Below are 12,778 nucleotides of genomic sequence, written 5' to 3'. Positions count from 1 at the left end.
ATTCATCATTCAAAAGAGTTCATGAATGTAATAATTCATGCATCAGGGGGTGAATCTACTGTAAGCGGATGGTCCTGCAGTATACTGTATGTGAATGAACTGTTACCGGTTGAGCTTCCTGAATCTCATGATGCAGAGACTCATGGTTCGTCACACCCGTCCTCTGTGGTCCACGAGAGATGATGTGGCGTTTATTTAACCTGACAAAAATCATTTGAAAATGCCTTTACAAAGAAGCAGAACATTTAAACAAAGCCCTGAAACAAAACTATGAATCCACTGTTTATGTAAGATGATTTAGTTACTTTTTTATCACACAATTAAAACAAAAGTTCAATCCTCTATTATCACAGGGAAAAATGACTAGTCAAAATTAGGCTGATATTTTGTCTCAAAACATGGAAGCTGTTTCTGAGATCATTTAGAGCAGGAGTTTTCAATGTTTCAGATCACAGACCCCCCTAAAATGATCATCCTCGTGTGAGAGACCCTCAATCTAAAATCTCTTATAAACACCCAATTTATACACTGATATATTAATATTATAAATCTAAAATTAGTTTCAATTAAGTTCCACTATTATATTTTTTCCTACTCACTATAGTAATGTATTGTTAAATGTATTATTTATTTATTTATTGTTTATTTATTTTTATTTATATCAATAAAAAAATCATAATTTTAAATTTTAATCTCATAATTATGACTTAATGTTATAATTAGTTTATCATTTTTCTTCTATAATTAGTTTATAATTTGTCAATTTCGACTTATATGTCATATTTTCAACTTTTTATGTAATAATGACATAAAAAGTCAAAATTATTTACTAGTATGTCGTAATTTGACTTTATATGTCATAATGGCTTAATATGTCATAATTTCAACTTTTTTATCTCATAATTTCAACTTATCATCTTATAATTATAACTTAATATGTCATGATTTCAACTTTTTATCTCATAACTATGACATAATTTCATAATTTTGGCTTTTTATCTAATAATTACGATATATTAATATTATAAATCTAAAATTTGTTTCAATTAATTTCCATTATTATATATTTTCTTACTCACTATTGTAATATACTGTTAAATGTATTATTTATTTGTTTGTTTATTTATTTAATTTTAATCAAATTTCGTATTTATTTATATTAATCAAAATTTTAATCCATAACAGTCTTTTAATAATCTAATTTAACCTAATCACAGTTTAAATTTTATCTATTTGTTTTAATCTATTTGTTTACATTACATTTTTTGCATTTATTTTAATCATATATATATATATATATATATATATATATATATATATTTTTTTTTTTTTTTTTTTTTTTACAGTTTTTACAGTTTTTCACTAGACTCTTGCACTATGGCCCCCTTCGAGTCCCCGGACACCAGTTTGAAACCCCCTGATTTAAAGCATAAACAATGGCTCATTTTTGCTGCTTTTCACAAGTACCAATTAAATGTTCCTGCTTTTGAAATAGCAGCGCGACAGAGAGGTGCATCTGTGGAGTTTACCTGAAGAGTGCTTGCTGTGAGTGCTCTTGTAGTCTCATCAATTCTGACTGCAGGCCCTTCAGATGCATTAGCAGACAACACAACGCCATCACTCTACAGTCAAACCATTCTTTCACATGCTCCCAATGGACTCAACAATGGAATACCTCGATAATTTTGTGACTTTCAAAGTGAGTGTCCTTCAGCTTTTCCAGCAGGATGTTTTTCTATGTGGAATAAAGGACAAATGCCATAAAGAAAGACACACATGTAGCCAACGCTGTTTCTAGGACTAAAATCAATCATCACCTTTGTAAGGTCCCTGTTTTTCACAGCCAGCACCATTTGAGATTCTTCTAATTCTCCCTGTAAACATTATCAGACAGTGTTAATGTAGCTCCCCCTGTGGCCAGTAAACTAACTGCACACTTCAGTATTCTCTCACCCTTAATTCAGAGTTTTCTCTTCTAAGTTTGTTCATTCGATCTTCTGCAAGGTTCTTCTCAAGGGTTAATTTTTCATTCTGTGGAAGATACTGTGACTTGATAAATAACAGAAGTATTCAGAAGCAGTAGTTCTCATTACATTAGATCCATTTTACTGTGACAAAAATACAGCAGTGTTCCAGTAAAGTGAGAAATCACTGTGTTTATGGAGATTATCATACACTGACCAGAGAATTATTTTACTTGATATTATTTCAGAAATCGTGTCATGTGTGTTTTAAATGCCAATTTAGCAATGCCAGATTGGTCAATTAAGAAAACATAAGAAAAAAAAAAAAAAAAATCATGCTTTTGTAAATCATAATTATGAGGTGAAAAGTCAAAATTATGACACAGTCATATTTAAGAGATGAAAAGTTGAAATTATGACATACTAAGTAAAAGCTATGACATAAAAAGTCAAAATTATTACCAAAAAGTCAAAATTATGAATTAAAAAGTCATAATTATGACATTAAAAATGAGAAATTTTGACATGCTAAATTGAAATTATGGCAAAAATTCGAAAAATAACAAAAATCAATTATGACAATTTTTTATGTTGATTTTTTTTCTCATAATTTCAAATTTTAATCTCCCAACTATGACTTAATATGTCATACTTAGTTTATCTTTCTTTTTTCTTTCTTTCTTCATAATTAGTTTATAACTTAGTTTGTCAATTTTGACTTATCTCATATTTTTAACTTTTGTCATAATTTGATGTTTTATCTCATACTTCCGAATTTTTATCTCATAATGACTTAATATTCCATAATTTCAACATTTTATATCATAATTTCGACTTTTCCCTTCATAATGACTTAATATACCATAATTTGATCTTTTATCTCATACTTCCGACTTTTTATCTGATAATGACTTAATATACCATAATTTGATCTTTTATCTCATACTTCAGACTTTTTATCTCATAATGACTTAATATGCCATAATTTGATCTTTTATCTCATAATTCCGACTTTTTATCTCATAATGACTTAATTTGCCATAATTTGATCTTTTATCTCATAATTCCGACTTTTTATCTCATAATGACTTAATTTGCCATAATTTGATCTTTTATCTCATACTTCAGACTTTTTATCTCATAATGACTTAATTTGCCATAATTTGATCTTTTATCTCATACTTCCGACTTTTTATCTCATAATGACTTAATATGCCATAATTTGATCTTTTATCTCATACTTCCGACTTTTTATCTCATAATGACTTAATATGCCATAATTTGATCTTTTATCTCATACTTCAGACTTTTTATCTCATAATGACTTAATATGCCATAATTTGATCTTTTATCTCATAATTCCGACTTTTTATCTCATAATGACTTAATTTGCCATAATTTGATCTTTTATCTCATACTTCCGACTTTTTATCTCATAATGACTTAATTTGCCATAATTTGATCTTTTATCTCATACTTCCGACTTTTTATCTCATAATGACTTAATATGCCATAATTTGATCTTTTATCTCATAATTCCGACTTTTTATCTCATAATGACTTAATATGCCATAATTTGATCTTTTATCTCATAATTCCGACTTTTTATCTCATAATGACTTAATATGCCATAATTTGATCTTTTATCTCATACTTCCGACTTTTTATCTCATAATGACTTAATTTGCCATAATTTGATCTTTTATCTCATACTTCAGGCTTTTTATCTCATAATGACTTAATATGCCATAATTTGATCTTTTATCTCATACTTCAGGCTTTTTATCTCATAATGACTTAATATGCCATAATTTGATCTTTTATCTCATACTTCTGACTTTTTATCTCATAATGACTTAATTTGCCATAATTTGATCTTTTATCTCATACTTCAGGCTTTTTATCTCATAATGACTTAATATGCCATAATTTGATCTTTTATCTCATACTTCAGGCTTTTTATCTCATAATGACTTAATATGCCATAATTTGATCTTTTATCTCATACTTCTGACTTTTTATCTCATAATGACTTAATTTGCCATAATTTGATCTTTTATCTCATACTTCAGGCTTTTTATCTCATAATGACTTAATTTGCCATAATTTGATCTTTTATCTCATACTTCCGACTTTTTATCTCATAATGACTTAATTTGCCATAATTTGATCTTTTATCTCATACTTCAGGCTTTTTATCTCATAATGACTTAATATGCCATAATTTGATCTTTTATCTCATACTTCAGGCTTTTTATCTCATAATGACTTAATATGCCATAATTTGATCTTTTATCTCATACTTCTGACTTTTTATCTCATAATGACTTAATATGCCATAATTTGATCTTTTATCTCATACTTCCGACTTTTTATCTCATAATGACTTAATAAGCCATAATTTGATCTTTTATCTCATACTTCCGACTTTTTATCTCATAATGACTTAATATGCCATAATTTGATCTTTTATCTCATACTTCCGACTTTTTATCTCATAATGACTTAATATGCTATAATTTCAACATTTTATATCATAATTTCGACTTTTTATCTCATGACTTAATATTCCATAATTTCAACTTCTTATTTCATACTTTCAACTTTTTATTTCATGACTTAATATGCCATAATTTTAACTTGTATCTCATAATTATGACTGAATGTCATAATTATGACTTAATATGCCATAATTTCAACTTTTATATCTCAAAATTAATAATAATGACTTAACATGTCATAATTTAGACATGTTACAGCTTTCCTGTAGCTCAGTGGTTAGAGCATGGCACTAGCAATGCCAAGGTCATGGGTTCAATCCCAGAGATTGCACATACTCAGATACAAATGTATAGTATAATGCAATGTAAGTCGCTTTGGATAAAAGCGTCTGCCAAATGCATAAATGTAAATGTAAATGTTATAATTGTGATTTTTTTTATTTTTTGTAGTTAATATTTACCAAAGCATGTTTTTTTTTTTTTTTCTGATGTGGCGGAAATGGGTTTCCATACACAATCTTTTGATCTAATTGTTAAATAAACGTGTTTGCAAAAAAGGTCTGAAATTGTTTGTTTCAGTTTGATTCGTTTGCAGCTATTTCTCAAAATATTTCTGAAATAATAACAGGGTATTTTATAAGACAGAAAACAAAAATAGCACTGGGTGAGGTGAATATATATAAAAATAAAAATAATATAAAGACAAAGTCAATACCTTTTCTTCAGTTATTTGGATTCGAGCTTTCAAGCGTCCACTTTCCTTTATCTAAAAGACAAATGTCAAGTTATTGAGTAAGAACAGTCATTTATAAAACCAAATTTATCAGTATTAATGACACCATTAGCATAATGATTCATACTAATGCAGAGTTGCTGGCCTGTGCTCTTGCGGCTCTGTCCTGGCTCTCCCTCAGTGCACTTCTGCTTTCATCAAGCTCCTCTGAGAGGGACCTCGCTCTTACCACAAACAGCTGCGCACTGGTGACATTAACCAACACAAAACTAATAAATGTAAACATTTGTATTATATTGTATTGATTATTTATTGTATTATATCACTTATATTGATAATGGCTAGTTTGAAAGTAATTACAAATAAGTAATGCAATACTTTTTAGAGAGAGTAAAAAGTACAGTAATCTAATTACACTGTTGAAGATGTAGTAGCTAGTAATTAATTACCTCATTTTTTTTACAGTAACTTACCCAACACTGTTGGTGATATCTGTCAGGTATTTTATGCACACGTATGCTGACTTACAGTAGATAGCGTTGTGGTTAGAGTGGATACCTGGCCAGTTTGGTGTGCAGCTCTGACACCTCCAGACTGAGCTGTAGGATGGTGTCCTCACACTGAGAAACGCTCCTCAGCAGACTGCTGTTCTGTTCTCTCAACCTGTGCTGCGTGTGCTTGAGCTCAGCCACCAAACCTGACAAATCTCCAGACTCACTGAAAACAAACAGAATCAGAGGCTGTTCGCAGATGCTCGTTACAGCTGCTTAAAAGATCGGCATCTCGATTCAAACAACCACACGATAAAGGACACTGATTCGCTTGTGTCTATCAAACCTCTGGCGAAATCACACGGGAACATTCATATTTATGTTCGTGCTGCAGTTATCATGTAGTTATAGGTCTTTTCAACCACACAGAATCGTTATTTCTGTGTTGTAAATATTCAAATGATCAAAAAAGTTCAGATATAAAAACTGATTATTATAATAGAGCAAATCACCTTTTGAAGTAACTTGGCTCTTCAAATAACGATTATATTGATTACATCATTACGCCATTATGTGACGACGAGTGACTGTAAAACAATTTATTTGTCATTGAATCATTCATTCAAGATATTCGTTCAAAAGGCTGATTCATCTAGTAATGAAACTAGTGAAGTATTTATGAGTGAGTCATTGAATCATTCATTCAACCTGATCTTTTTTTTTTTTTTTTTTTTTAATAACCAATTCAGATTATTAGAAATTTTAAATAGACTGAAGCAATTAACATTTTTTCAGAATCTCTGGTAAATTACTTGTTATTTTGTTTAGTTGTCTGTTCAGAATTGTGGGAGAATCTTTTTATTCTTTTAATTCTTCTTTTTTTTTTCATTTTTAATGCATTTTATATCAATCTTTTATGTATCATCTTTTTATTACTTTTAATGCATTTGCTGTCAGGTTGAAAGAGCTGGGAGAAAGTAAGTATTTGTTATCCCTGGATGGAGCTCTGACAGAGTTAGTCCAGGAAGATTTGTCTGTAAGGGTACTGTTTAAACGCACAGCTACCTGACAAAATATTTTTATAGTTATTCCTCTGCGTTAGGAAGATCCATTTAGATCCGCTCTGATGGACAACAAAAAACTCCTTGAAACTTTCTAACTCTTCCAGATAGTGGTATTCTCTGTTTTTACTGTTATTTTTATTTCTTAATCATTCCATTTTTATTATTATGTATTTAGTTCTTCTTTGCGTAATTACCATTGTTTATGAAATGTGCTATACAGATAAAATTGCCTATTCTCAGGGAATTGTGGTATTCTCAGTTTATCCAGAATCGTGCATCTCTAAAAACCCAATGAAATCAAAATGAGTGCGGCTTTAAAATGTACCAACCAATGACATTCAGCTCCATCTGTGAACGTGGCCTCATTTAAAGGAAGATGATATTCAGTCCCTATGGAACAGAATGAGACTGAGTTTGAGTTTAAAATGTCACAGTTACAAATTTTACATACAGCATGAACATTTATTAACTTAAAACAACCATTCGAAATTTTTAGGTCAGTAAATGTTTTTTGCTTTTTTTAATAAATTAATATTCAGAAAAGGATGCATTAAACTTATCAAAAGTGACTGTAAAGATATTTATCATGTTACAAATGATTTCTATTTATTTCAAAGAAATGCTAAAACTTTCTATTCATCAAAGAAAAGTTTACACAAACATATTAAGCGTGTTTTCAACATTTCAACTGTCATACTTTTTATTCAGGATTCTTTGATAATTAGAAAGTTCCAAAGAACAGTGTTTGTTTGAAATATAAATATCATTTGTAACATTATAAAAGTCTATACTGTCACTTTTGATCAATTTAATGCATCCTTGAAAAAAAAAAAAAAAAAAAAAAAAAATATTTTTTAAGCATTAATAATAATACATGTTTTTTGAGCTTGATGCTTTGCCATCACAGGAATAAATTACATTTTTAATAATTATTAAAACAGAAAACTGTTCTTTAAAATTGTCATAATATTTCACAATATTACTGTTTTAGTGTATTTTTAATCAAATAAATGCATCCTTAGTTAGCAGACGAGACAAAAACATTTTAAAAAGCAAGCTTTTAAATGGAGGTGTAAGCCTTGACTATTATTCACTTACTAGATAATTTTCTTAAGGCTGATCCTGTTGCCTGGTTTTTATCCGCAGGAGATCTGTATGAAATGCAATGTTTATAATATCTCTATTTAAAGTTATCACATCATACAGAGTCACAACCCTGGCATTGTGTTTGCCCGTATCTCTCACCCATCTTGGCAGCACTGGGCGATCCACTCTCTCATGGTGGCATGAAACACGTCCCTGCTAACAGGCGGGTCCTGGTCCTCTGGGTCCAGCATGTGCTGTAAAGTGGTCAGCTTGTCGTGGCCGGAGCTTTGGAGCGTCATGGCCTGGAGATACTGCACCACGGTGGAGGCCTGAACCTCTCCTGTAGGGAACAGAGAGATGTACACTACTGTCCAAAAGTTTGGAGTCAGTATTATTACAAATTAAATGAATCGTTTTCTGTTTTAACATATTTTAAAATATGTATTCCTGTGATCACAGCTGAATTTTCAGCATCATTACTCCAGTCTTCAGTGTCACATGATCCTTCAGAAATCATGCTGATCTGCTGCTCAAGAAACATTTATTATTATTATCAATGTTGAAAACAGTTGTGCTGCTTCCTATTTTTGTGCAAACCGTGATACTTGTTTTCAGGAATCTTTGATTTATAGAAGTTCAAAAGAAGAGCATTTATTTGAAACATAACAATGCTCATGTCTTTGCTGTCACTTCTGATCAGTGTTGGGGAACGTACTAATTTATCAAGTTACTAATTTATCAAGTAATGTGTTATGATACTTTTGTGTTACTTTTTCCCAACTGGCTGAGGCTTGCTTTCTTTCAGGCCTCGCAGGTGTTTGATTGTTTGTTTTTTTACTGAAAAGAACCTTTTTTAACGCATTAATGCATTCAACAACATACCCTATATAACATGCACCTTCATTTTGTTTTTTTTATGACATTTAGAATATTATTATATTCTGAACACTTAAAATATTTCTTAGAGCTATGTATGCCATAAAAAAGATCTCTTAACATCACGAGTTACACAACTCTTTTTACTGAAAGTTGAAAATGTAATGTGTTTTGTTACTTTTGTACTTTTGATCTGTTCCCGGGCATGTCTAAGTGACTATGTTATGGAGTAGAGCAAATTCATTTTGATTTAATTTAATTTAAACTGAAAAGTAACATGTAACATATTTTAAGTAACTCAAATATTAATGTCTAAATTTATAAAGTAATGCATTACTTTACTCGTTACATCAAAAGAGTAATCTGATTACGTAATACATGTTACTTGTAATGCGTTACTCCCAAACAAGTGTGCCGCACAAGTCCTGAAAAGTGAAGCCAAAGCGTCTTGATCGCCCCCAGGTGGCTGGATGCAGTATAGGTCATAAACCCCGCCCTCCCCATGTAATCTTATGTGACGTGAGACAAACTAAACAATCAAATTACACTTCAAATAATTTCTTTCCAAAGATGGTTTCTGTCATTTTGTGTAGTTTTTATCACACTGATGTAAGTTCAAGCATTCTTTTTTTTTTTTTTTTTTTTTTATAAATTTGGTTTTAGTTATTGGATGCTATAAAAACGGGGGTGTGACGTCATGATTGACAGCTGAGATTGACAGTGAAGTAGTCATTGGACTTTTTTCGGGATTTTCATGAAGAGGTTGAAGCTTTAATTTCTACATTTCTACATTATAATTTCTACATAGCTGTGTATTTTATTTTATTTTATTTACATAATGAGTTGTTCTGCAGTAAACTGTACTAACTGATTCTGCGGGAATGTGGGCGGGGCTTTGATGCACAGACCCGGGTCCCGAATCAGCACAAGATTTCAGCGCCATATTGGACATTGGCGATGTCATGACAAATTGGGTCGAAATTGGGTCTCCCCAAACTGTCAGTTAATGATTATCTTAAATATATACAAATGATATTAACTTGCATAGGTTACTATATAGTGTGAACGAAAACACATTAGTGCATAATAAAACCAACTGAATGTAATTTCCTAACTGTTAATTAAAGGATTAGTTCACTTTCAAATTAAATTATCAGGAAAATTTTATTTGAAAGCAGACTAATCCTTTAATAAATAATAATGATTGAATGAATAAGTGGACATCATCCATTTGTTTTATTTATAACTGAAATATTTGGATATTTAAAACTTAATTTAACACATAATTACATTAAAGATGATTGAGAATACATGTAGGGTAAGTGCAAATGTGTGTATAAACTAAGCTAAGGTAACTAATACAGACATAAATGGTCATTAAAACATAGTTGAAACAGCATTTATCATGACATGATTTTGTAGGAATTGTAATCAGGTGGTAAAGAGAGTACCTATTAAAAGCAGTTTGAATTTTCTTTTTGAGTCACATGTGTTACATCGGCTGTGCGTCTTGCATAATAAACCTAAAGTTCGATTCAGTTCGATTAGTGAACTGTCTCAAAAGAACGATTCGCTCAGTAATCGAACATCACTACTGAAGCTCTTTCATTCCATGGATTTAACAGGTCAATAAGTGGTATCATTGTCACAAAATAAATACAATTATACTGACCCCAAACTATTAAACGTATAAGCATCTACAGCACTGTTGAGAGAGAAGGTCTTACCTTTGCCAGTAGTGTCACATGCTTCAAAAGTTATGTTCAGGAGCTCTTCCTCTGAAAAGCCATTTGTTTCAGCACAGTCACACAGAGCCCTGTCTGATGTAAGATCTGAAGTCACAGGTGAGATGACTGTAATCACAGCTGCACACACATTAAGAAAACACTTAACGAAATCTCCTAAGCATCAGATCACCTTCACTGCTCTCCAGCACATGGCAGGGCTCCAGCGAGTATGTTCCGGAGTCAACGGAAAGGCTTGGGACGCTGCGATTCTGTGATGCGAGCCTGAGAGAGGGCAGATGAGGCCCGATGTCTTCCTCTGAAGATCTCTGGTGTCCATTCGGCTTCTCTGAGGCCATAGTCTCTGACAACCAGAAAAAACGGTTACTCAATTCATATCTGTATCGCAATACACTTCATTTGATTAAGAGGCATACTTACATTTTCCAGAACTATTGACTGATGTGTTCTTCCGTTTCATTCTTTTACTGAAATATGATATTGACAACAGCTGAGACATCAGACATAATAGAATGATGAATATGTATATATATATATATATATATATATATATATATATATATATATATATATATATATATATACTCATTGCAATGGAAAATTACATACCTTTTTTCATTCTTATGGTTAATTCTTCCACTGTTGTGTATGTGAAACATGCTTGTTGCTTGTAGATCTCAGTGCTTCTGAGAGCAGCAGCTGATCTTCGCCTCTTTTCATCATCGCTGGCACACATCAAAACCAGATGACATGTCTGCCTCCCCCCAAACGCCCTCCATTCACTGCCTGTGTGCTTCCAGCAGGACACAACAATGATGTAATGGACCATTTTAATTAACATTATTCAGCAGTTTTCCATATCAAATGATTCAAGGCCAGTCATCTTTATTAGCACCACCACTAATGTCCTTGTTCATTTCTTCAAACATATCCAACCTCCAAAGCATTTCTCTCAATGTAATAATAATAATAACATTATTGTTGTTGTTATTTATTTATATAACATTATATTATATTATCATATTGTTGTATTTGTTATATTATTATTATCATTAGCAAAAGTAGTAATATTTATATATATTTTATATATATAATACTATAATTATAGATATAATTACACTATTATAATATAATCTATTTGCTATATATATATATATATATATATATATATATATATATATATAATATTTTGATATAATTTTAGATATAATTGTATTATTATCAGATTATGTTTATTATGATTTATCTTAATAATATTATATTCCAATTTTATATAAAATTATACATTATCATTTCATTGTATATTTCTTATTATTATGTATCTATATACAATAATTTTATATACAGTATATAAGTATACAATTATCATATTATACATTTGTTATTATTATTATTATTATTGATCTATATAATATCATATTACAATTTTATATGTAATTATACATTTAATTGTATGTTTCTTCTTGTTATTATTTATCTATTTAATATTAAATAATACTTTTAGATATTGTTATTATCATTTATCTATATAATATTATATTATCATATTGTTTTATTTGTTATATTATTATTATCATTAGAAGTAGTAATATTTTTTATATATAATACTATAATTAATTATATATAATTATAGTTATACTTATATAATTTATATAATAATATATATATATATATATATATATATATATATATATATATATATATATATATATATATATATATATATATATATATCTAATAATTTCAGATATAATTATACTTTTGTCATTTTTTATTTTTATTATTATTATTTATCTATATAATATTATATTACAATTGTATATATAATTATACATTATCATTTAATTGTATATTTCTTATTATTATGTATCTATATAATACAATAATTTTATATAATATATTATATAAGTGCACAAGTATCATATTATAAATGTGTTACTATTATAATTGATCTATATAGTATCATAGTACAATTTTATATGTAATGTTTCTTATTGTTATTATGTATCCATTTAATATTATATAATAATTTTAGATATTGTTATTATCATTTTCATTATTATTAATTTGTCTTGTTGTGTGTGTAACTATTGTTACCTTACTTTTAACGTTACTTATGTTTGTATTTTTTAATCATTTATCTCAGCGCAGGATTATTACAAAAAATAACTAGTAAAGACAGAAAATAACTAAAATGTTGAAATAATTTTGTTGATTTAAAGAAAAATCCATGGACGAGTCAAGCAATCGTTTGTGAGGACCTTTAATTTGAAGCGTCTGACCGCTAACCCGGAAGTGTCGTGTATTGTGTTGTTCAG

At 29.5% G+C, this 12,778-nt stretch overlaps 1 protein-coding gene across 1 annotated transcript in view; it reads right to left on the bottom strand.

The window, feature by feature from the left end:
- The window catches only part of mrvi1 (murine retrovirus integration site 1 homolog), a 73,524-nt gene extending 62,625 nt beyond the window's left edge, over positions 1-10,899 (bottom strand). The window contains exons 1-13 of the mRNA XM_067401228.1: positions 10,881-10,899; positions 10,633-10,803; positions 10,443-10,547; positions 7,999-8,179; positions 7,852-7,904; positions 7,083-7,143; positions 5,757-5,915; positions 5,326-5,443; positions 5,181-5,231; positions 1,818-1,874; positions 1,676-1,735; positions 1,530-1,585; positions 107-200 (exon numbers count right to left, since the gene is read on the bottom strand). Of these exons, the coding sequence (XP_067257329.1) occupies positions 107-200; positions 1,530-1,585; positions 1,676-1,735; positions 1,818-1,874; positions 5,181-5,231; positions 5,326-5,443; positions 5,757-5,915; positions 7,083-7,143; positions 7,852-7,904; positions 7,999-8,179; positions 10,443-10,547; positions 10,633-10,798 (1,161 nt within the window). The 5' untranslated portion in view covers positions 10,799-10,803; positions 10,881-10,899. The remainder of the gene's footprint in view (positions 1-106; positions 201-1,529; positions 1,586-1,675; positions 1,736-1,817; positions 1,875-5,180; positions 5,232-5,325; positions 5,444-5,756; positions 5,916-7,082; positions 7,144-7,851; positions 7,905-7,998; positions 8,180-10,442; positions 10,548-10,632; positions 10,804-10,880) is intronic.
- Positions 10,900-12,778: the final 1,879 nt, after the last annotated feature.

Source organism: Chanodichthys erythropterus, chromosome 11, assembly GCF_024489055.1.
Source record: "Chanodichthys erythropterus isolate Z2021 chromosome 11, ASM2448905v1, whole genome shotgun sequence".
Lineage (NCBI taxonomy): Eukaryota > Metazoa > Chordata > Actinopteri > Cypriniformes > Xenocyprididae > Chanodichthys > Chanodichthys erythropterus.
Note: the sequence above shows the minus strand (reverse complement) of the source record. Positions and strands in the feature narration are given on the sequence as shown.